Genomic DNA, 25579 nt, shown 5'->3' on the forward strand with positions numbered 1-25579 from the left:
GCCCCGCGCGCGGGATTCACTTCCGGCCCCGCGCCCCCCCCCCCTCCCAGCGGCGGCGGCGGCGGCAGCGAAGGAGTTCGGAAGTTCAAAATGGCCGCCGCGGCCGAGCCCGAGCAGCGACCGCCCGAGTAAGGGACCAGCTGGGGCTGGGGGGTAGTCTCTTCGCCGCGGCGCCTCGGGGAGGAGGAGGGAGGCGGAGGGAGAAGCGCGGGCGAGGGGATTGAAGCGGGGGGATACACACACGGGACGGGGAGGACGAGAAGCGGCCCGGGTGGAAGTGGCGAGGGAGGAGGAGGGGATGAGGAGAGGAGGATGGGGGAAGGCGGCCGCCCCGGGGCAGAGTGGTTGCTGTAGGAGCGGCTGGGCTCGCGGCGAGGCGACCCGGCGGGGCCGGGGACACTGCATTCGCCCGTGGATCCGGGAGGGCCGCGCGGGAGGGGGAAGGGAAGGGAAGCGGCGCCGGGAGCGGCGGGCGCGTGTCCCCGGGAGTCCCGCGTGCGCCTTCCCGTCCCAGGGTCCCTGCGGCCACGGGGAGCGGCGATTGCCGCCGGGGAACCGGGTTTGCCGGACAGGGGGACGAGGGTGTGTTGGGGGGGCGCCCCCTCCGCGTGGCTGCGAGGCCGCCGCCGCCGCCGCCCGGCGCGCAGGACTTGGGCATCCTGAGGTGGGTCCGGGCCGGCGCTGCCCGGGATCCCCCCCCCCCCCCGCGCCACTCACACACCACCCCCCCCACAGCCGCCCTGTCCGAGCGGGGCCGAGGGCGCTCCGGGCCAGCGGGCACCTCGGTGGCGCCCCGGGGCCGCCGAGCCGCTGCCCGCCTTGCGGCGAGCCCACCTCCCGCCCGCCTTCCTTCCCCCGGGCCCCGCCGCTCTCGCGGTATGGAAAGTGCCCGTGCTGCGGGAAGCAGAAAGCGATTTGTTGCCGCCAGCCCCTCCTTCCAGCCCTCGAAATGACTGGCAACTCCCGGCTCCCGTTGGGAAGCGGAGATCGAGCTGCCGCCTCCCCGCCAGATCGGGGCTCCCGGGCGCGCGTTTTCCTGGCACCCTGGTTAGTGCCGTGTGGTTTGGGTTTGTCCCCACTCAGGAGCTCGTGAACACAGTCTTCTGGAAATTTTGCCCAGAGTTAACATCCTAATGATTACTCTATCGCTCTTCTTCACTATATAAATATTTTAGCTGTGTAAACTGCTTTCTGTATTTTTTGTGCCTTAAAAAGTTTTGATTTGAGGCTTGATTTTATTGTTGATCGTGGCAGTGGAAAACGAGTGAGGAAATAGGGTGGGTGTACGTGTGAACTATGTAAAACACATGAGTGTTTAGTATTGCATAAAGAAAGTTAACTAAGTGATAAGATAGAAGCTGACGATAGGAACCTTGTATGTAGGAAAAGATGGGTGAAATCTCTTTGCAAATCCTTACGAACTTCCTATCGTTCTTTTTGAATTCTGAAGTAGGAAAAAGTAGGACTGTAACAAGATCATGTCACAATTTGTCTCTGTTTAAAGCCATTAGTGCCTAAACATGCACATACTAAACTACCTCATCACCTTCTAAAATCTTCGTAAAAGGTTTCTCATCCATGTCAATACACCTCTGAAGCGTTTAAATGAAGTAAAAGTTCATCCACATTTTGATGGAATTACTTGAAATGAACGTATTCCTGTACATGAAGAAAATCTGAACTATTTCATGCATATTAATGAACTTAATAGTAATTTTATTGTTGAGTTACAGAGACAGCTGGCAGTTGTATTGGCAGTCTGTAATGGCCTGAGATATTGCTAGGGTGTTATATCTCATCTGGTGCCTTCTCTGCCAGCTTACTTTTCCAGAATTTAAGATGAGGTTATTACATAACTTTAAAATACATGCGATATAATAAAATAACTTCCTTAAAGGTTTCAGTGTCACTTTGTGCTATTAAGAGAAGGAAGACTCTGCTGCAGTCTCCTGTATCCAACTAAAAGAAATCTTGAAAGACGCATAGTACCCTTAAAATTCTCCTTGTGACATTTCTTTGCCCTTTAACCAACTTATGTCACAGACATACTTGCTCAGGACTGCAAATACAAGTTGAAGTTCTACATTTAATACTTTTTCCTTCCCTTTTTTTTTCTTTTCTGCCCAATGCAACTTAGAGTAAGTTCTTTTTAAGGCAGATTTTCCTCTTTTGTTCTGATATTCTCTTGTCATAATAGTGTGCAGTATCAGGAGGATGCAATTAAGAAAAAAAACCTTTCTATGTGCCTTGAATAAGCAGAAGTAGTGGTGAAGATCTAAAAGAAAAGGCATGTAGCATTCTGACTGAAGTCTCTGAATATTGCATGTTTTTGACTCAAACAGTCCCTTAGGAAGTTTCCCATTTCTGAGCACTGAAGTGTTAATGGTTTTAGCAAATAATTTTAGTGTATATTGCAGAAAAGTCTGTATTATTACACGTTCTAGAATTTGCATTAACTCAAGCTGGAGAGAGTCAGTAACTGTGCGCTGTTTGAAGACCCTGTCCTGAATTAGGATGACACTAACCAAATTTATAGTGAGGTGCCGTCCTTTGGACCTGGCTTAGATTATCTCTGGTACATTTGTTCTACCAGATCATTGATCATGATCTTCAGAAACAATTTTCATATGAAACTAGTAGAGTTCAGAAGATAATTTTGACATTTCTGTGTACATTTACCCCCTGCTTCTGACTGTCATGTGTAGGGGATTTGTTTTCAACTAATGAGGCCTGGGATACAGAAAGAGCAACATTTAAGTTATTAAAGTATTAGCTAGTTTGCTTAGTAAGCTAGTATTAGCTTAGTTTGTAGAAAGGTGAGCTCTGGCACCTGTAATATTTGGAAACACATTTCAAAAGGCAAATGTCTGTCTTACCACAGACAGTAACTTGGTTGATGTTCTGAAGGAGATCAGGAGGTATTTGCTAAATAGTGTAAAAAACCTGTAGTTAAGCCAGTTTCACTGTCTATGGAAGATAATATAAGGGAATGTGTAACATCAAGTCGAAATTTTGTCATTTTTAAAGTTTCTACTTGAAGAAATTATACTTAATTGAAACTATTCTTTTTAGAAGAAACACTGCATATTATTATTATTTGAATAACCTGCTGCAGACTTATTTTCAGCTGTTTCACTCAATGCCATTTTACAGGTAGAAAGATTACCACACTTTTTTCAAAGCTGCTATCTGCTGTATAGTGTCAGAAAGCTGCTCTGAAATTAGACTTCCTTAATTTATACTGTTCCTCAGTAGTGTTCCCTGCCTTGCATAAATAATACACATGTGTAAGAAGAGTTCTTGATTTTCTGACAGGTGTGTACACTTACAGAAAGAAGTTTCAGTTAAGGGAGTCAGTCAGCTCTGAGTGAGGTTTTACAAGAAGGTTTCGTTAGCTGGTCAGCATCATCTCTTGAAATAAATTTTGATCTTTGGAGCACAACTGCTTTCTACCATTGGAAATTACTTTTAAAAGGCATAGCTTGGGTTAGGCATTGGAGTGGAACAGCAAGTGAAAAAGGAAATGATGGACTGACAAGATATGTAAATATGCAGCACTGTTGTGTGTTATTAACAGATATTGTCAGCATTGAATCTAAAGGTGTGAGCATTGATTCCACCCACATGTCTTGTTTTGTCAGTGCATTTGCTGTATCTTCCTTCCGTAGTATTTTGCTGTGCAGCAGTAGCTGTCTGTTTGTGAGGAACTGTATCTGCTGTTACAACTTAGTTAAATTAGTCGTACATTTTTAATTCTCCTAAAGGTATTAAATGCCAGTTAGTTTTTATCATAAAAAAGGTTGTTGACTTAACATGAGATAAAAGACTGCAGCAAGTTGATAGTACTGATCTCTTTATTTTTTTTTCAGGGTTGAGGATGCTGAGGCATCCGAGAAAAGTGTAAATGAAGAAAATGGGGAAGTATCAGAGGCAGACCAACCTCAGAACAAGCACACCCGACACAAAAAAAAGAAACACAAACACCGAAGTAAACACAAGAAACATAAACATTCTTCAGAAGAAGATAAGGACAAAAAACATAAACACAGACACAAACATAAGAAACATAAATGGAAAGAGGTGGCTGATGCCTCTGACAAAGAAGATGGACCAGCTAAAAGAACTAAAATTGATTTTTTAGCTCCTCTGGAAGACTTGGAGAAACAAAGAGCATTATTGAAAGCTGAACTTGAAAATGAATTAATGGAAGGAAAAGTCCAGTCTGGGATGGGATTAATATTACAAGGTTATGAGTCAGGATCTGAAGAAGAGGGGGAGATTAATGAAAAAGCACGAAATGGAACGAGACCTACAGCAAAGTCAAACACTAAGGGGAAATTAGAACCTGTGGACAATAAAACTGGTTCCAAGAAAGCAAGTAAGAGTGAATCAAAAGAAAGGACTAGGCACAGGTCTGACAAAAAGAAAGGCAAGACGGGAGTTGATGGAGTCAAAGAGAAGACAACTAGAAGCAAGTCAAAAGAAAGGAGGAAATCCAAAAGCCCTTATAAAAGAAGTAAGTCTCAAGATCAGACAAGGAAATCTAGGTCCCCAATGCTTAAGAGGAGATCTCAGGAGAAAAACAGAAAGTCTAAATCTCCTCCAGAGGATAGAAATAAGGCTGATGATAAAAGTAAATCAAGAGATCGCAGAAAGTCTCCAGTTGTTAATGAAAACAAAAGCAGAGATCGTGGCAGAAAATCTAAATCTCCAACAGAACTAAGAAGCAAATCCAAAGATAGAAGATCACGGTCCAAAGATAGAAAACCTAGGAGATCAGAGACTGACAAAGAAAAAAAGCCAATTAAATCTCCTTCTAAAGATGCTTCTTCAGGGAAAGAAAACAGGTCCCCTAGACGACCTGGCCGTAGCCCAAAAGGAAGAAGCTTATCTCCCAAACAGCGTGAAAAGTCAAGAAGAAGCAGATCTCCTCTCTTTAATGATCGTAGATCTAAACAGAGTAGATCCCCCTCTCGAACCCGGTCTCCAGTTAGAAGACTGAGGAGTAGATCTGCAGAAAGGAAAAGAAGAGAATCAGAAAGGAGGCGTCTTTCTTCTCCCAGGTAGCTTAAAGATGTCATGAGCCATTGCAAAAATGCATCACGGGATGAAATACCTTCTAGTTCAGTGCTTGCCTCCTTGTTTTATTCTGAAAATAGCTATTAAAAAAAGTAATCAGGTTGTGCGTTATATTGTGAGCTTGCTTTGTATGTATTTAGTTTTTTTAGAAATACTCCCAGCTGTCAGACAGGCACATGCAGCTTGTGGTTGTTAAAGTGCTAAGTTATTTTCTGCTCACACCATTACTGGGAACAAGTTTTATAACTCGATGTTCTCCTTTCTATCACAGTTGGATTCAGAATTTGGCTTCTATTCTGTTTCTTTGTTAGTAGTTCCGTTGCTTTCAGAAATTCTTTTGGAGTGAGAGTCCTCTCTACTTTTACATATTACTGTTGGCTAAAAGTGGGTAATTAACCCCATTTTCGCCTCAAAACCCTAAGATAGAGTCAGTATGCATGAATGTAAGCAAATCTTCTATATCAAGATGTCCCTCTCAGTCTCTTTTTTTTTTTTTTTTAAAATACTGTGTATTTTTCATCTGCTAGAGGGATGGTAGTGTTGCTTTTTATCAGACTGTTGTATATAATTAACATGTTTTGCATACACTTAAAGGAGAAGAATGGAAATCTGTTTAGGGTATGGGTTTAGCCTTGGCATTGTTTAAAGAAGACAATTAAGCCTAAGAAAGGACTTACCTTGAAATTGCTATGAAAGCTAATAATGCCTGGATGGTAAGTTTGCAGGAAGAGAACAATATAAGCGTATGCATTTTTGGAAGTTAACTCATTAGCTGTAAGAAGTTCAAGAGGCAGAAGAGTTCAGCAGTGCATAATGAATGTTTTGAAACTTTCTATCATGGGATTTAGCTTCACCGAGTCTGAGAATTAAGAACGAAAAAGTATAAATTTTAAACTGGAATTAGAACAACAACAACTGAGCTCAGTAAATAAGCACCAAAAAAATGTGAAGGTCTTTCAACCTTAATCACTGAAGGTTACTCTGGTTTCAAGTATGGGATATCTTCAGGTACAGGGTATCTTCAGGTTCTTTGGAGAATGGCCCCAGTGGTGAATCAGATTAAGTAAATATTGTAAATGCTAGCAGTTTATCTGGCTGCTTTCTGGTGCATCAGGAAAGTATTGGCACAACCACCGATTTTTTTGGCATAGTATTTGACTTTTCTTCTGTAACATTTTGCATCTTTCAGTTTTCATTCTTCATGACAGCTTGCATTGTAGCCAGTTTGAATTGGTTGTCTAGACACTTACTTCAAGTGATGCATGTGTCTAGAATTTTACTGTCCAATCCTGTAACTCTGTGGTGAGCAGCATGTGAGTGGGGGACTAAGAAATCTTTTCTGCTGGAAGTGTTTGCAGATCAGCAGAAATAATGTTTCTTTGTGGGACATCTGAACTAATTCCAGCTATGTTAGAGTTTTAACTACCTGTAATTACTCAAACTGACAGAGAATTTCAGGAGCTTTCATGAACAGTTTTGACAAAAAAAATCCCAGTAATTTAAGTTTGTTTCCAGTGTTCTAATCATGTATGACACTTCTCAGGTCTTTGACTGAAGTTACTTATTATATGATGTTACTATGAATTCTTAATCAGCTTCTACTTTTTATCTCGTCCCTGTGATGCCTGAACTGGTTTATTTTTTGTAACAGATATTTTGATTGGGTTTTGGCAGTACAACCACTTCATTAGCCAGGAAGCCTGGAACTCAGTTCATCCTGTGACTTTTTGTGTAATATTGTTCACAAGAACATAATACAAATTAATTGGGCTAAAGGTATCAGCCTATTCGAACATTTGAGTACAGTAATTTTTCGTAGAAACTGCCAGTATTCTGCATGTGTGTAAATTTTCCTTCTGCCCCAGTGTTTACTATTTTGCATCAGTTCTGTATGCCTGATCATTATATATAGCTAAGACAGCTGATCCAACTGTCTCAAAACAAACAAACAAAATTACAGAATGAGTGCAATTAATCTTTCAGACCCAAGATATTTTGTTCATTGATGAGATATAGCATCTGTAATAAGTTGTTCCAATTTGATTAAAAAAAAATCGAAAAATAAGGAGTGGGGAAAAAAAATTAAATAGAGTAGCAACATTTTCTTTGAAATAGTGTGGACCTATTTTCCAAGAATTTCTGATGCTGCCTCATTAGAATAATTCTTAAACACTTTTAACTTATATTCATTCCAGTTTTTGATTAAAGTCTTGCTGTCTTGCAGTTAAGCTTTTTAATGCTGTTGTCCCATCAAGGATTTTTTTCTTGAATAATTGTGAATTCACAAGAAGGAACAAATTTTGAGTAGTATATAGAATCAAGCTTGAATTATTTTTTTAATTTGAGAAGGGTTAGTTTACATGTTAATTAAGAATTCTAGTTTTCATCTGCTGTATTAGAATATGTGAAATGTTGAAGCCATGCAGCTCTAGTGCCCCAATTGAAATAGACATCAGTGTCACTACTGTGAAGTAGCATGATCCTAAGCATAACTTTCAATACTGTGTTGTAAAGATGCTGAAATAATTCTCAACAATAAGGTTTTGGGTTTTATGTATTGTTTAAATACTGTTTCTGATAAACATGAAAACAGGCCACTATTTATGTAAGTCCTAAACAACAAGCTTTGTATTAAAACCTCTCTTAGTTGCATGGTAGTAATTAGCAAGCTCTTTCCATACTTGTCCTGAACTAGTCCGATGTGTGGGCACATACTTCCCGGGGTGGGGAGAGACACCCAGGAAGGGCAGCCACCTTAATGGCGTACTTACCCATCTCTCTCTCAGAAGCCCATCTGGTGGTCCCTCACCTGCAGTAAGACTTTTTCAAGTGAGTATTAGAGGGAACTGTGATTTTTGTTTTCAGCTTGCTCCTGATTTTTACTACCGCTCTCTCCCTCTGTTTTAAGAACGCGGACCAGAGATGATATTTTGTCAAGACGTGAAAGATCAAAAGATGTGAGCCCACCCAGCAGATGGTCCCCATCCAGAAGAAGGTCTCGGTCCCCCATTAGACGGAGATCTCGTACACCCCTTCGACGGAGCCGATCTCCAAGGAGGCGGAGTAGATCTCCTCGGAGAAGGTAAACACAACCCTGTATTTTCAAGTGTATTTTGTAAAGTATTACTAGAAGAATAAGGACTGCTATCTTGTCTGTAAAGACTATGGGGGGGTTTTGTCCATGTTTATATGTGTTAACATAGTTGAATTCATTTTATTCTCCATGAATTAAATTGTTTTATTACTTGGAGTCGTTACGTGCCTTTATGTTTTATGAATAGATTTTCCTTCTTTCCTTCAAAAAAACCAAACCAAAAACCCCAAGATCTAAATCCTTCTTACTATCAACAGGGATAGAGGCCGAAGAAGTAGATCTCGCCTTCGAAGGAGGTCCAGGTCACGTGGTGGCCATAGACGTAGGAGCAGAAGCAAAGTTAAAGAAGACAAATTTAAAGGTAGTCTTTCTGAGGGTATGAAAGCTGAACAGGAGTCTTCATCAGATGAAAAGTAAGAATTAATTTCTAACTTGCATTGATTATTTAAAAGCTATAATTCCACTGATGCTGAGAATGAACTAAATACTTATCTTCATGGTGTAGTTTTTGAATTGTTACCTAAAACCTTAGTCATGTTTTAGCACTTGTGATCTTGTCAAATTACTGTTGAGATGTTCTGAAAAACTTTGGAATATGCAAAAAATATCAAGACCTTGACTAGTGGGCAGACCTGAGGGGATGATATATCACTAGGGTTGTTAATTCAGCTTGATCAGTATCTTGTGAAAACTTTTGGTGTGATTACTAAAGCTTACTGCTTGAGGAAAAACTGTAATAGCTGAAAGGATTTGTTGCTGTCTGCAAATTGTGTCTATATTTGCTAAATATCTACTTATTCAATTGTGCAAGACTATGCATTCTTAATCAAATTATTAAGGGTGCTGCAGTGAAAATGAACAAGGTTTTTTGTTTGTTTGTTTTCTTTTAAAAGGCTCCTGTTAATTGTTTGCAATTAAAAATGATCTACAGAATGTCCCAATGAGATACTAAGAGATAAATCTTCTCTGTAAGGAAATGTAAATATACACACTGGGATTCAATACACCGTAGATTTCTGAGTCAGTTGAACAATATTATTCAATATCTTCTGTGCTTTCTACACCAAAGAACTGTGTTTTGTAGCATTCAGTAGATAATCTTCTGTTTATGAGGTTATATAAAAAATAATCATGTTTTCATAGTCTTGAAGACTTTGATTTGGAAGAAGAGGATGAAGAAGCAGAGATAAGACAAAGGAGATTACAGCGACAAGCAATTGTTCAGGTATATGGTTGCAGACACTAATGTTTGTAGTGTAAAATGTTGGGATAAAGTAAGGTTCTTTGCCTATTGCTACCTTACAATAGTAATTACTATCGCTATATTTTTCCAATTAATTAATTGTAAATGTTAGTCTGTTAAACTTTACACTTCTATTGAAACAGCATTGCTTTTAAGACTGAAGTGATTCTTCTGTGAGTCATTTTTTGCAGCTCTAAGTTATATATCAGTTTTTTTCAAGTAGAAGTTGTCCTTGTCAGCTTCCAGAGTTTCATAAAGCCGCTGATGTGGGTTCCTCCCTTAAGGTAGAATATGTATCAGTAATCACAGATGTAATATGTGATTGAGACCCCTGACAGGGAGCTGTGACCAAAGGGAATGAAATTATAGAGCACAAGTCAGGTATCTCTTTTCAAAGGTGGAATTTGGCACACAATTAGAACATAGCAAGCAAAATGCTGTAGCATATTTATTTAATGATGTACAAAGCCACTGGTTTTAGTGTATTGCTTGTTTTAAGTAGCACTAAAAATACCACTCATGATTTGAGCTTTATGTAAAGCCCACTGTAAAATCCTTCAAAACTATGACTGAGAAAAACCATATAAATTCCTATTAAGGGCCAGTTACACCTGATGTTGGTGCATGCAGGAAGAAAATATCAGAGCTGCATTCCCAGTTGTATTATTGAATAGTTTGACTTTGATAACTGAGTGGTATCAGCATTTATTCAACTTGATTTTTAGCTTTTGGGATAGGAAGTGAGGTTTGTATAATTTTGTAGTACTTAAGGCTAAAAAAATTGTAAAGATGTTGTTTGAATTTTTTTAATGCTTCTGAAATTTTTCAACATGAATGAATGAATAAGTAGGATTTCCAATTAAAATAAAAAACATGAATCTAAATAACTGCTTTTCTCTATCATAACACTAATAAAAATGGGAAAGATTCTAGAATGCAAGACGTAAAATAATTAATTTTTCCTCTGAGGCTGTTTCAACGTCTGTGTGCCTGAATGGCTTAGTAATAAATCTGTTGCTGCTGACAGTTTGTTGTGCATAACCAAGTAGTTAATTTTCGATAATAATTGCTTTTTACAGAAATGTGAAGTCCTAAAGACACCCATGAATTTCTCAGTCTTGTGGTCTGGGCTGTGGTGCACTGTGAAAAAAGTCAGTGTTCAAAAGTTGTATCCCATTCTGCAAATAATCTTGTCTTCAGAGATGTAGGTGATTATGAAGGCAAAGATTAAGGTTTACCACAAGCCATTGAAAGGATGGGTATGAAAATGCTTCAATTGTGATAAGCTGTGAGGGTGACATTAAAAATTAAATTTATTTTTAGAAATACAAGGGCCAGACAGAAGACAGTAATATATCTGTACCATCTGAACCAAGCAGTCCTCAAAGCAGTACACGTAGTCGCTCGAATTCGCCTGACGACATACTAGAAAGAGTAGCTGCTGATGTTAAGGAGTACGAACGGGAAAACGTGGACACATTTGAAGCATCAGTGAAAGCCAAGCACAACCTCATGACAGTTGAACAGAACAACGGTAAGATTCTGAAATCTGTCTAATGCAATTTATGAAAGCTCAGGCATTTGCTTTGTTTCCTTGCATGCTTCCAGACTTGGAAGTAGGTTGACATTTTGGATGGAATTTATGAATGTTTTCACAAATATTATGGTACTAAAAATAAAAGATTAAAATAAAGCTTCCTCGTTAGGAAGGGTAATATGAGTAGAACTTGTTCTCTGTATTTCTAATAACTCTTAACACAATTTGTGCTATACCTTTGGAAGAGCAAATAGCAATGTCTGTCTTTATAGTTAAGAATCACCCTTCCAAATTTTTTTTTTCGCTCATGCATGTTGTTTTCTTAGAAGCTTAATGTAGCCTAGTCTTGATTTTGGGTGAGTTGGAAATTATGCTTCCCTTCATATAATCAGTTGTACAGCAATATTAAAATAAAATAAATCTTGATATAAAACTTGCCTTTTGCCAGCAACAGCAAAGGGAAAATGGAGCATCTCCGAGTGCACAGTGTAATGTTGAAAATCTACTGCTTTTTTTGTCTTTTGAAAGTGGATTACTGTACATCTTCCAAGTAGTCAAAGGTGTGTCTAGCTGCTGTGTGGTCATACATGAGATAGTTTAAACTACTTCAGTTTCTCTTTACAGTTTAGTTGCAAGAGCACTGTTTAACAAGGGCTGTGGAACCTGCCCAGCCCCTCAGAGGGAAATAGTTGGATAGCGGGTTGTATTTCATGTCATGCACCACACATATCTTTGGGGGCTAAATACACTGTCTTCTAGTGGATACTTCTCTTCCAATTAATGAAGTTGTGTCTCTTTGGGACTGCTGTACTGCTCTGTAGTTTCCCTTGAGGAGTGTGTTTTCAGATTGTTCTCCTACAACAGTTGTGAAAAGAACTGTCTTATGCACTTTTTATTTGCATACCGCAACTTTAGACTTAGTCTTCTTATGTGTAACAGACAATAAATTTTTTGAGTTTTGTCTAAGCATGTACTGCTCTCTAATTTTGTGTACTAAAGCATATGAAAATATAACCCTTAACTACATAGACATTTTCCACATAGACACATGAAAAAGGTTTCTAAAAACACATCAGTTACAGTCAAGTCTTGGAATTTTTCATTTACTGGTGGGATCCTGGGTCAGAGGTGGCTGTAACAACAGCTGAAAGCAGTGAAGTATCTTTCTTTGCAAAAGCCATTCTTTTTCTATCCTGACTTTTTGCAGGGCCATAGTAATAAGTTGCTAAGAAACTAGGTAATAACTCATTGTAGCCCAATGCAAGTGTGAGTAATTGGAACTAAAAAGAAAATTTGAGGAAGTTTCTGGAAGGGTCTGTAGCTCAGAACAGTGGTGTAACCTGTCTCCTCACAAGTGTCAGGTGATGGGTCTGTATCTTGAAACAGCAATATCAGCATGATGGATGATTTTTTGATGCTGTCAGATTTCAGTCTAGTTGTTTTGTGTGGAAGTGGTTGGTTACGTGCATCACAAGACCCTGAAGCCTCGGAGCTTAACCATTTATTTTTCTCCATTGCTTAGTACCCTGAAGGGAGTGTCTGTGATTTGCCATGTTCATGAAGGGCTGCTGCCATAATGTGTGTTATGAAACAGTTTGAAGTTTGCTTGCTTTTGCTTCTATGTACTTAATTTATATTTCTTTGCTTTTATCTTATCAACCAAGTAAAATGTCTGTGGGATTTAAAGATGATTAAAAGGTGAGAAAGGGATAATCTTGCCCACATTAAAAATGTTTCCCTTTAACACAATAGTAAACATTGTATTTGACAAAAAGCTACACACCCGGTCCTTTTTGACAGGGTTGGAGAAAACATTTTCCAAAGAAGCAACATCTGGGCTTTACAACTTTGGTTTTTACCAAAATATCATGTGATTAGCAGAAAAGCCTGAAGTTGTATATTGAAAACATGACTTTTTTTTTTTTTACATATATGCACAGTCATTTTATACTTGTTTTTATATGTATATATAGTTATTATTTGTAGGGATCATGTACATATTTAGCTTTTTTCCTTTCTGCTGTGTGAATTACTTGAAAGCAATTACACATAGTTTTTCACAGAAGTAAAATTTTTGAATGTTTTAAAGAGCTAGTCTGAGTTTTATATTCTAGAATGTGAAATATGTGAAATGGTATTTGCTAGAAACATTAGTAGAGCTTCCTGTTTGCCAACATACCGATCTTAGGCTATGTTGTAAAAATACCAAGTGTCAAATTATATTGGCAACAAAGTTATCATTTGACATCTTTTTCATATTGAGTAATCTAAATTTCATTTTAAGGTTCATCTCAGAAGAAACTGCTAGCTCCTGATATGTTCACAGAATCAGATGATATGTTCGCTGCATACTTTGATGTAGGTAATTCTTGGAGATTAAATGTACGATCTCTTTCTGCTTGATTTTTGTTAGTCACTGTCACTTGAGGGCTGTGGGAACTTTGATTTGTAGAAGCATGTGCAGCTGAGTGGATTGTGGGTTCTGAATCTTTTGATCAGCCAAGTCGGACGAAGTGGTTCTTAATTAGTATTTCATTGAAATAAAACCTGCTGAAATTAGTGTGAGTTTTACCAGAGGAAGCAACTGGGGAATTCACCTGCTGTTTGAATAGGACCTATAATGGCATAGGACAAAAACATGAACCTATTTATAAATTAAGCTTTTTGTTAATGTTACCATGTTGCACTGTTCTGTTTTCAGAGGTTCATGTATGATTAATTAAAAAAATGCATAAGATATTTTAATTGTCTAATGATGCTATGTTGGAGTAATCTGGTGGTTTGTTTGGTGAAGTTTTTTTGGATGGAAAGATATATTTCCTGGTTTTACTTTTGCACTATTCCATCAGCTTTTCTCTACATGTGCTGAAGTGACCTGGAAATGTTGGCAGTCCAGTGACTAGTTTTGAGACTTTATATGCCATTTGCTATAAATCCTCTTGCATTGTTGCTGGTTGACAACACTAAGAAATAAGACAGGAACTTTCTTCTTAACTTAAAAATTTTCCAGTTAATTTTGGTTTATGGCCAATATAACGAATTATAACAAATGTGTGTGAGGGTGTATTTTTAAAAATTCAGAAGTTACAAGTGGGGATTTATATGGCTTGTAAGTAAGCAGTTCCCCCTTCCAGAAACCGTTGTTCAATGGAAGATATTCTTTGCAACTCATAGTTTGGAATTTGTGATAAAATATTGCCAAGTCTGTTAAGAGATGTCAACAGCAGTTGTAGTAATGTTATAGTTTTATGTATAATAGTATGAAACAAGTGCCATTGAATGAACCAAAATTCAAGGCTTAAAGAGTTATATTTTCCTTGCAAATTGCTAAATTTTTTATTATAAACATACTGTAAATAAGAAGTCTTATTTAGATGGTCCAAAATGTGCATTCTAATGTGACTTGTAAAAAATTTCTTGTGAGTATTAATTGAAACTTTACCCGTTTATGTTTAATAATACTTCTGTTGGTTGATCTCATCCTCTTTCCTTGCATCAGACTTTAGATACTGGTATGTAAATAGCTTTTTATGTTAAGTTGTTTCTCCCTCCTACAAGATAAGTGTGTTTGTATTGTGGAGAGGAACAGTGTTTCAGTAGGGGGAAAAGGGCTTTGGTAAGTAAACATCAAGGAAAAATACAGAGCACACAAGCAAAGCTGTTACTTTTCTTTTTATTTCAGAGTGCTCGTCTAAGGGCTGCTGGGTTTGGAAAAGACTTCAAAGAAAACCCCAATCTCAGGGATAACTGGACTGATGCAGAAGGCTATTACCGTAAGTGGTATTTGTTGATCAGAAGGGACAGATAGAATGAGGGTGCTGATTGGAGAAAATCCTCATGGAAAAGTACTGAAATGTTATTCTAATGTAGGTATATCACAGAGCACTCTCCAATCGTGTAATGTAATGGATGAAATGAGCATGCAGATTTTAACCTGAGTTATCAAAGGACTCCACGTTTGCAGAATAGCCGTTTGTTCCCCATAATTTCCACAAAGCTAGGTGATTGTACACCATAAAATTAAAGGATTTTGCCATTTACCCTGGTTTTTGGTAATTATAGAGAATGGTTTATTTTTCATGAAAAGTTCCATTACATATGTCACTCATGATTTGAAATTGCCTGATTTTATCCTTCAGGTGTTAATATAGGTGAAGTTCTAGATAAACGTTACAATGTCTATGGTTACACGGGTCAGGGAGTCTTCAGTAACGTAGTGCGAGCCAGGGACATGGCGAGAGCAAACCAAGAAGTAGCGGTTAAAATCATCAGGAACAACGAACTTATGTAAGTCATGTCTTTGTTTGATAATAATAAAGCATGTGTGACAGTTGGAAGTTTTTTTTCATGATGTGATTTGAATCTCCCTTTGTTTCAAGTGAAGTAACAGATTACAGCTGTGATCCCTGCCTTTTCTGCTAATTTGAGCCAGATAATGGGAAGCGCTTGAGGACTATGTATCCACTCTTCTTTACAGCTATCACAGGAAGAAGGGTACTTGCATTTTCATCAGGCACTTTCTCATTTGCAGAGAGAATAGCCATGACAAGGAACAAGGTTTCGGTTAATTATGAGGCCTGCCCAGACCTAAATTTTTTGAGATGGGAGTCCTGGACTGTAAAAAAACCTTTCTTTTTTGATGGACCAAATTGTATGTGGCAGGCTGTGGGTTGGATCCCAGTCAATCATCTGCAATTTACAAAACGACCTCCATACATTGATTATTTTTGTATCTTTTCTGTATGTTTGCATGTATATAAGATACCTAAAAAGGGATGAGACTCTCACTATTGAAATTAAAAAAAAAATGAGGTCTTTCAGAATGAACATTAACAAATATGATCTATTAAACTATGTTATTTGAGGACTTGTCTTCAATATTAATTTTCAGTATCTGCTGCAGTATTTCTACAGTCTTTTGTTATGTCCTATTCTGCTACAGACAACTCTAAAGAAAATCTTTTCTATGCATTTTGCCTTGGAAGTTTTGAGAGCTGTCTTACTTTTTGTATAACTGGATTATTTTTAGTTATGTGAATAAGTATCTAGAAAAGTTTTAAAAACTGAAGGGGAGTGATAAGCTATTTTAGTTTGATATGTTGTATAGATAATAAGCTTGGGTGTGTAATTGAATCTATAATCAGTTCAGCTTAAATCTTTTAATAATGTGGTTAAGTATTTTTTAAAAAAAATAAACTTCTCAGTTGAGTGCTATTTGAAATTTCAGTGTCATATTACAAGAGGAAATCCTGTTTTAGCTTTGCATGCAACTGGGAGTGAGGAGGAAGGGATAAGTAGGTTACAAGGCACAGTGAAGATCAGAATTAAATGAACTTAGCCAGTACGTAGACACTGACACCAAACTCCTGTTGTGATTTTGGGGTTTTTTTTTAATATGTGGTACATTAAGTAATGACAAGACACTTTTCATTCCTGGATAATTATAACCACACAAGTGAATATCTAGATTTAAAAAACTATTGGAATTTATCTGATTTTGTTTTGTAATCACATTCCTCTGTTTTCAGGCAAAAAACTGGCCTAAAAGAACTGGAATTTTTAAAGAAGCTCAATGATGCTGATCCTGATGACAAGTTTCATTGTCTACGGTTGTTCAGGCATTTCTACCACAAACAACATCTCTGTCTGGTATTTGAGCCACTCAGGTAAGATGACAAATGTTTGGGGTTCTCTGTAAAAGGTAAAGTAGTACTGAGTGTTCTTTACCTTTCCGGTTTTGGCTATTGTTTTGATGCTTTGTTCTATTGCCAAGATTCAAGAATGCATGGAACCTTCAAACACCAAAAAAAAATTATCTGAAGGTGCAAATCCACAGAATACTGAACTACTTCTGATTTCCTTTAAGCATTGATGTAAGCTTTCTGCCTAGAAAATATTTGAAACAAAATAATGTATTAAAGGTGGTTCCTCTCACCGGTACTGCTCTTTAAGTTTATTAGTTTTCATAATTCTTTGTTTTAAGGGTTTGTATTAAACCCAGAGTAGGTTTAGCAAACGCTGTATATTCTGTGAAGAATGTGTATATATGTATATATATGTAAACAGTCTGAGGAAGAAAATTGTTACACTGGTGTCTTTTCACGTTCACTTTCTGTTTAAGTAGTTAAGCTCTTTTGACACATTAATTGTATGTGTCAATGATAGATACAGATATGCTAATTGTCTTAGTCTCCCTTCCTGCTTGTTGTTCATATTCTAAGTTTTCTGTGTATGTCATATTTTAATTTTTGCCATATTTGGGATGAAGATAAGTTATATGGTGAGACAATGCAAATTTTATAAAATTATTATGGTATTTCCATTAATAAGCCATATAACAAATTAATTTTCTTGTGCTGCACTATCTCTTTATAACACACTTGTACATTATTTGCATACAATTATGCTTTTGTCCTGGAATTATGGTCTTTTTATCTGCTGTTTAAGTCACCAAAAAATCTCTTCAACTTTTGCATGCTTTCTTTTTCATGAGTACATGAAAATGAGTACAAAGGCTTTACAGTTGTTAAGAAAATGCTGTTTGTCTGCAAATAAATCCTCTAAAACTAAAATTGAATAAAAATGTGCTCTGAACTAAGTAAGTCCAGTGTACATACAGTATGGGATAGATCTTGACCAGCCTTTTTGTTTCATTGCTGTAGCTAACAGTAGTATGTGAAGTTGAACGCTGCTTTTCTCAAAAGATATTTAAAGCTAACTGGTTTGTTCAAGTTTGTCTTACAGTTTAGGAGGCCATTGTGTTTTTCTTTATTAAGATCCTTTCTATTCTTTCGTTCTCCCTTTCTGTTAACAGTATGAATTTACGAGAGGTGTTGAAGAAGTACGGGAAAGATGTTGGACTCCATATTAAAGCAGTGCGTTCCTACAGCCAGCAGTTGTTCCTGGCTTTAAAACTTCTTAAAAGATGCAATATCCTACATGCAGATATTAAACCAGATAATATTTTGGTAAGTAAGAAATAATTGGAATTTATTTTGCACGGTATATAGTGTACAATGACATATTTGAAATTTATATCGTTCGGTTAATTTAGGTGAAGTCAAAAATTACCGAAAATATTTCGGGTTTATGCTTCGATATAAAATGATATTGTGATATAAATAATAAGTAGGAAATATAATAAAACATCTAAATAAAATCTTTTTCAAATGAACATGAATCCACTTGTATCTTTATAGAAAGCAGATTTTCCAAAGTAAGACAGTGTCTTTTCTTAGGAGAAATACTTGGAATTTTTCCATTGATAGTTGAAAAATGTTCTTCCGTTGTGTAAAATGAAAGTAAGTTATTTGAGTCTGGATGGAGATTTTGTTTATGTGAGATAACAGGGAAAGGTCCTTAATTCCTCTGTTGTCTTAGGGCATAAGAGCTACATCAGAGAAATCCAAGAGATTTCCTTTGGTTTTCTTGGAGGTCGTCCCTGTGACAAACTCAGATTTTTAATTTATCTAGAATGTCTTCTTATTACCATCACAGCATTAAAATTTACTATGCAAGCATGAAATATTTGAATAATATGCTGTTTTATGAGTGGTACTCTGGATACTGGAGTTTCAAGTCTAAACTGATCAAATTTCAGTATCTGGAATGAAATTTGGGTCCACCAAGGATATTTTGATCAGGAAAAAGTATGTCAAACTGACCTCTTTTTTTTTTTTTGTATTTTGTAGGACCTGAAGGCATTAACTGTCACTTTCAGTTTGAGAAAGTTTTACAGTTTTATCACAATACAGACAGGAAGGAACTTCCAGTTTAAAGGCTGAATATTTGTCTTACCTCTGACTTAAATATGTTATCACTTTCACAGTGCTGTTGTCAATTCTGTCCACAAATGGTGCTAATAGATATTTATGTTTAATTTTCAGGTGAATGAGTCTAAAACAATACTAAAGCTTTGTGACTTTGGATCAGCTTCACATGTTGCAGATAATGACATCACACCCTATCTAGTTAGTAGATTTTATCGAGCTCCAGAAATCAGTAAGTACACTTTGGATTCTCTACATGCATCACATAGCAAGACATACCAGTACTAGCAGATGAGAATTTGACTTGAATTTACCCTCAGGTCTTAGCAAAACATGACTCTGGAAATATAATGGCAGTCAGAAATTCAGACTTTGAAAGCACTTGTATGACTTTTCATGTGTGTTGGTGGTCAGCTCAGTGAGGATGGGGAGATGTCATTCTGATGGGTTATAGTTTTAATTTGTTTTAATTTGTAATTATTGTTCTGACTTCTTGGTTTTTTGCTGATTAGTTTGGTGGTAGGTAAAGTATCCCCTTCTAAAATAGGGATACTTTAAAATTTTGCATGCTTCTTTTATCGTAACTTTTTATTCCTAAGAGGAGCAGCACCAATATAGTTTAGAAATCATAATTTTTTCATCTGTCTGCTTTTGTGATATTATATGGCTGCCTTTGTGGAATTAACTGGTATTGCTCTGTTTCAGTTATAGGAAAAATGTATGACTATGGTATAGATATGTGGTCTGTAGGCTGCACATTATATGAGCTTTATACAGGAAAAATACTGTTTCCTGGCAAAACCAATAATCATATGTTGAAACTTGCCATGGATCTCAAAGGAAAGATGCCAAACAAGGTAAGAAAAATAAGTACATTATTTTAATTAATATCTGAAACTGCTGCAATGAACAGTAGAACATACATTCTTTTTTCTCCTGGAATTCTGTTTTTTATCATGTACATCTTCTTTTAACAGTAAGTAAATATCAGATGTTGCTCTAACTGTGTAATTGATATTGATTTAAAATCTTATAAAGTGAAAGTATACAGCTTCTTTTTCATAGACTAAGTATAAAGTGAAAGCAGAAACCTTCTAAGCACTGACCTGAAAAAAATACGTAAGTCAATGGAAGATACTGTCCTTTTTCAACTGGTTTTAACTGTATTTTTTTTACTCAATCTAGAGATTTTTTCCTGTCCTTTTGATATATTTTTCATTAGTATTAAATTATTCATGTTGTGATAAGTTAGTAGACATGGATGCTAATTGCGAAGTACATAAGGCACAGAGAACTTGCCTGAAACTCTTGCCTCTTCCTCATTTTCCAGATGATTCGAAAAGGTGTGTTCAAAGATCAGCACTTTGATCAAAATCTCAACTTTATGTATATAGAAGTAGATAAAGTGACAGAAAGGGTAAGTCCTCAATGCGTTGATTAACTCATTACTTTTTTTCAAGCTTTCCTATTATTACAGTCTTTCAAACATGCCCTGACATCTTAAAAAATCTTTGTAAACTAATAATATGTCCTTTTGCAGCAGTATGGACAGATTATACAGTTACAAAATGCCAAAAGATATTTTTTCCTACCATGTAAGAACACAATTAAGAGAAACCTAGGTTTAATCTGGTAGATGTACAGGGTATCTCCACATAATCTATTCTTAAATTACTAATAAAGAAAACTGTGCCTTCAATTTATAGAAGAATGTCCAGCATCAGTATGATGTGCTTATGTTGTATGAGGTCACTATTAATTTTGGTATCATTGTAACATATTATATTTAACAAGAATCACAGAATTAATGGTCAGATATGGAAACTTTCCATATGGACTCCTCTGGTCTCAGTTAGCTGGGATGTTAGGTTCATGTATGCACCTGCTGCTGGTGGCCTACCCCCGACCGAGTTCTTTCCGCTCTTTTCTCTGCCCTCACCATGGTTTCTGAGGCTGTATGGTGGAAGGGTGTTGCTGCTCAGATACGAGACAAGCCTGCAGAAAAGCTGCTGCTGAAGCTCTGTAAAAGGGATGGATGGGTTCGTGCATTACTTCTGTTCTACAAGGTTGCCATTTTTGTGTTTGTAGGAGAAAGTTACTGTTATGAGCACCATTAATCCAACCAAGGACCTATTAGCAGACTTGATTGGGTGCCAACGACTCCCTGAAGACCAGCGTAAAAAAGTACACCAGCTAAAGGACTTGTTGGACCAGATTCTAATGCTAGACCCAGCTAAACGGATTAGCATCAACCAGGCTCTACAGCATGCCTTCATCCAGGAAAAAATCTAAACCAGATGAAGAAGTTCAAAGGGTTTGAGTAATTAAGACACAAAGACTGAAGAAATTTCACAGCAGTTATTAATGTATATAAACATAAATATTTCCCCTGCAAAGTTGAGGAAGAAATGATACATTTGAATTAACATCAAGGCTGATATTTCTTTTAGAAATGTTAGAGTAATTCTGTTTTGTGTCTTATGTGAAAATTTTCACTGTAGAACTGTTTTAATTGCCAAGACTGCACAAAAGTACAATGCTAATGTATATGGTTGCAGTTCGTATATATTATAAAAAGAAAAAAGCGTCTGTTATAAAAAAAAAACAAAAGAAAGAAAAAAAAAAAAGAGAGCAGTAATACTGGGTGGTTGATTTGTTTTAAGCAGACTTGGCTTCATTTTTGTCTTTAAAAAATGGCCAGCATAAATGCTATTTATATTCACATTTTCCTAGGTGTGTGTGTGCAGGCCACAGCAGCATGCCCTTGGTGTAGTCAGTGCCGAAGGGGGTCTGTTCCTTCTTGAGCCTGCCCGCAGGGATGGTCTCCTCTTTTAAAGCAGGTTGTGTACAACTTTCAGTACACTGAAGGTAAGCTAACCCATCAACATCACCGGTGTTTAAGCTGTTATTTTACTGGAACAACTGACAAATGAGAGACAATAGCATTGTGGCAGAATTCCCTGCATGTTTGATAAATGATCTTGTTTTATTTTCTGGCATTGCAACCGTGGCATAGTTACAACTTCTGTTCTGTTCATCACATATAAAACTTGGAGAGAGCGCACTTGATGGATAGAGCGCCTTCAGTGTACTGTTTCTTATTACTTTAATTTTTTTAATCAACTTGCTATAGACTTTGTATACATTTTGTTAAATACAGTTCACTATGACATAGAACCAATACTTACAGAAGAGTTTTCATTTAGTAATTACATATGTTGGGATCTCATTTGAAAGACCTTATATCTAAAGGATAGATAGACAACATAAAGAAATTTTTAACTATTTGTATGTCATTTTGAAAGTGTACTGCTTTATGCTAAAAGTGTTTCATTTGTTCATTGTTTTCATTATTTGTGATCATGTTGTCTTTCAATACAGGCATAAACCTTCCACTCTTGAACAAAGCAGCTGCTTTTTAAAAGCGGTAATTGCTTCTTTACCTTTTATTTCTTTTGTAAATGAAGCTTTTCTTTAAGAAATGTGACTTTAAAGTGTTGTCTCTTGCATAAAACAGTTGACACTTACTTATTGTAAAGTGAAGATTGTTCTGCTGCATGTAAAGTGGACCATGCAGATTTCTGTATGTTTTCAGTATGCATCATTAGATAATAAAGTCTTTTGTGAACAAGGCATTTGTAGCCATTTTTAAAAGAATCTGTCTTCAGTGATGGTAAATCAGGTAATTCGTAAGACCCACTCCTGCATTTCCTATTAATCATTTAATTAAAGGAATAATTAAATGTTATGATCTTTGGGAGAGCTATAGGCTATGTTAATTGGATATATAATTATCACTGCTTAAACAAAAGCAAAGCAAAAAACCCTACAGATACTGTCTGTCTGCTTTCATTGTAATGAAATTATTCCTGTAGGACATGGGATTAAATTCAGGCTTTAACTAATGTTTGTGCTGTTTTTCTCACTTTTCCTTTTGATGGTGCTGAAAGAGAAAAAAGGAAAGCGAGTCACAGGCCACTCAACGCCTACTCCATGGGTCTGATTTGCTGAGACACCAACTTCACCTTCCTAACAAGGTTATTTCTGACAGCATGTGTAGATAAACATTTAGCAACAGTTAAAAAAGCTTGAGACAGTTGAGTTGGTTATACAGGGTGAGGAAAACAGAATCAAACTTTTCAAGTCCATACTGCTGTTTTAATGTTCTCTTTGATGATGTTAAGAAGTTCATCTTTTCATTTTTTATTAATATATTCTAACAAGCTGTGAAAACCCCACTGGTTTCACATACTTTATAATACTTTGAACTAAGAAGGATTTTTGTATCCATCTAGGTACATAATGGCAACAATCAGGCACTCTTAGTGCACTCAAGGATGGAAAAATGCCACAAAGCAGGTCATTCTGCTGGTGGGGAATACCCCACCGAGGAGATGTAATGAACTAACTACGAAAACAAGCATGAGATGGGTGGTTTTGTATGCCTATTTGGAACCTTTAACCTGTCTCTTCTCAATTTATTTTGTAAAATTCCTAATGAAAAACAATCTCTCCTTATTTCCACATATTAAGGTATCTTTTTCATACAGGAAATGAGAAAAGTTAGCTTTCACATTTAGTGAAACACTAGTTGCTTGGTAGTTAAATACAGAAAGTATAACTTGCACTTTTACAACATAGGCAGCACTTCTGAGGGCACTTTTGCACAGATTAGTAATAGCGTATTCTTTCTGTTGCTTTGTACTTTATTCTTAAAATAGGGATATGAAACAATGAAATGAGTTGGTGATACAGAAACAAAGCAGTAGAAAAGATGCCCCTTAATGCCTACAGAACTGTTATAAGCTATTCTGGAGAAGCATAAAGTTGCTCGTTTACTTGTTCTTTGTGTTGTAGGTGCAGCTCAAAAGAAGATGATGGCTACCAGAAGACATGAACAAAGGTTTCTGTCCTATAAAAGATATGAAAAATATTCTTCATCTAGTTCTGTCTTAAACTTTTAGTTTCCAGCATTTCAGTTTAGAATTGATTAACACTGCTGCAGTACTGATAATTGCTGAAACATACTTGCTGTATTAAAATTTGTTACATAGATTGTTTCATTTCCGGTTGGAGATATTTTTTTTTTTTTATTGTGATTAAATGTAGGTAAATAAACATTACCCTTTAAATGTAGTTTTCTTAAAATGATAGGATAATTAGTACAAAGTCTATGACACTTAGGAAAAAATCAGCCATTATATTTGGTTAAAATGTGTATGTTAAGTAAATATTTAAGCAGATTTTGTGCTTTTTTCTTTGACTTCAGTAGGTTCACTATATATTTTAATTCTGTCAAACTTAGTTGTTGATACAGAGACCAGCTGGCAGAGGTTATTCAAAACAAGTGGATTTCAGTTCCTCATGCAGCTGATACTTCTTGTTGGCAACAGGAGAAAATCTTTAGCTCTGGCTTCAAAAACCTCTGGAACTGAGGACTTTGTGACACACTTAAGGAACCCCTCCAGTTTTGGGCAATACCTGTCCCAGTAGCCTGAGGTCTATGAGGAGAGTAGAGTAGTTGCAGCTGCCACTGCAGTCAGCTGAATTCTCATGGTTGTGGCTGGGTGCAAGCAGAACAGCTGTGCTACAGAGTGAACTATTTCTCAGCTGATCTAAGAGGGAGGATAACTTAATCTTTTCCTCCTGTACACAAAGATGTAATTCGTATCTTCACCAGAGGTCCTATGTACAGAAAGTTTGGCTGAAGCTGTGCTGATTTCTGTTTCCTTCTCCCTCATGGTGACAAGGAGCTTCACATTTAACATATTCAGTTTGCCAAGCATTCAGAAAAAAACAAGATTCCAGCCCTGTGGAATTAGAATGTGTTTTTATTACCTTGGTGTATACTACTATAGTTTAAGAATTAATTACCATTTAAAAGTTTCTAGTAGAAGATAATGATTCCTTTAAAACCTTTTTAATAATACTTTATCTCCATACATAGGGTAAGTGGCATTAAACCTCTGAAGAACCTTTATGTGTATATTGACCCACACACAGAAGGCAGACCAGTCTGTGATACTGCTGGAGATAGAGGGATCTTCTACAGTATGTGTAAAGTTGTAATGCTGGTGGAGGATGTTGGGAAGTGGCAATTGCTTGAAATGAATAAACTATGCTTGAAACTTGCTTACATCCTGTCTTCTGTTGTGCTTAAAAATGTCCTACTACAAAGCTGTGAAATATATGAACAATTTTTAAATACGCTAAAAATAAAGTATAATTCTTTGAATGGGGTTATCTGCTTAGGTGTCAGAGGCATTAAAGAAATTGTGGAAGTATGTAAAATGGAGATTTTGTTAAGTTGCCTCTCCCCCGGTTTTGGAAGCCCTCTCAGCACCAAATAATTCATGTGGATTCACTTTGGGTTTTCCCTGTGCCTTTTTTATCTTTTATAGCGAGGTAATAGTCTGTATGAGTCAGGGGATGAAAGAATTGCATTGTATTACAGTGAAGAGAAATCATACGTACTTACAGGTTAATCTTTATAAGGAAAAAACCCCAGTCCAATGGGAGTAGCAGCATAGTGAAGTGGGATAGTGTGTGCTTTCATTTATTAACTTCTCAATTATGTATCACATTATTAATCTTAACTATATTTGGGGGGGGGGGTACAGAAGCAAGACTACCAAATGCATCTCCTAGACTTTCATGTCCTTAAATAACTAAGACTTAATTTAAACTTATGACAAATACTTGTTCTAAATGAAAACTTTTGCCCTTCTTTCTGTCATTTTGAATTCTTCATTGTCTTGATTATTTCTTCATAAACATTGATTTTGATGATTGGGGCCCAGATCTTCCTATAAAGTAGGTATGAGATAATTATTCATAAAGTAGTGAAAACAGAGTAT

The 25579-nt window shown here is 36.9% G+C and overlaps 1 protein-coding gene across 3 annotated transcripts; it reads left to right on the forward strand.

The window, feature by feature from the left end:
* The first annotated feature begins 8 nt into the window (after positions 1-8).
* On the forward strand, positions 9-24858 carry PRPF4B (pre-mRNA processing factor 4B). 3 transcript variants are annotated; one of them, XM_032701963.1, is made up of 19 exons: positions 9-128; positions 3870-5063; positions 7988-8161; positions 8431-8586; positions 9317-9398; positions 10740-10950; positions 13238-13311; positions 14636-14726; positions 15093-15240; positions 16482-16619; positions 17768-17921; positions 18840-18954; positions 19428-19579; positions 20053-20139; positions 20811-21590; positions 22104-22149; positions 22673-22759; positions 23580-23625; positions 24670-24858. In XM_032701963.1, the coding sequence occupies exons 1-15, from the start codon at positions 91-93 to the stop codon at positions 21012-21014; spliced, it is 3018 nt and encodes a 1005-aa protein (XP_032557854.1). In that variant the 5' UTR covers positions 9-90; the 3' UTR covers positions 21015-21590; positions 22104-22149; positions 22673-22759; positions 23580-23625; positions 24670-24858. The 3 variants fall into 3 exon arrangements, with proteins under 3 accessions (XP_032557854.1, XP_032557843.1, XP_032557863.1); XM_032701972.1 differs by lacking the exons at positions 22673-22759; positions 23580-23625; positions 24670-24858 and having other exon boundaries at positions 36-128; positions 20811-21088; positions 21456-22376; XM_032701952.1 differs by lacking the exons at positions 22673-22759; positions 23580-23625; positions 24670-24858 and having other exon boundaries at positions 20811-22376.
* The last annotated feature ends 721 nt before the right edge of the window (positions 24859-25579 follow it).

The sequence above is a fragment of the Chiroxiphia lanceolata genome, chromosome 1 (genome assembly GCF_009829145.1).
Source record: "Chiroxiphia lanceolata isolate bChiLan1 chromosome 1, bChiLan1.pri, whole genome shotgun sequence".
NCBI classification, from domain to species: domain Eukaryota; kingdom Metazoa; phylum Chordata; class Aves; order Passeriformes; family Pipridae; genus Chiroxiphia; species Chiroxiphia lanceolata.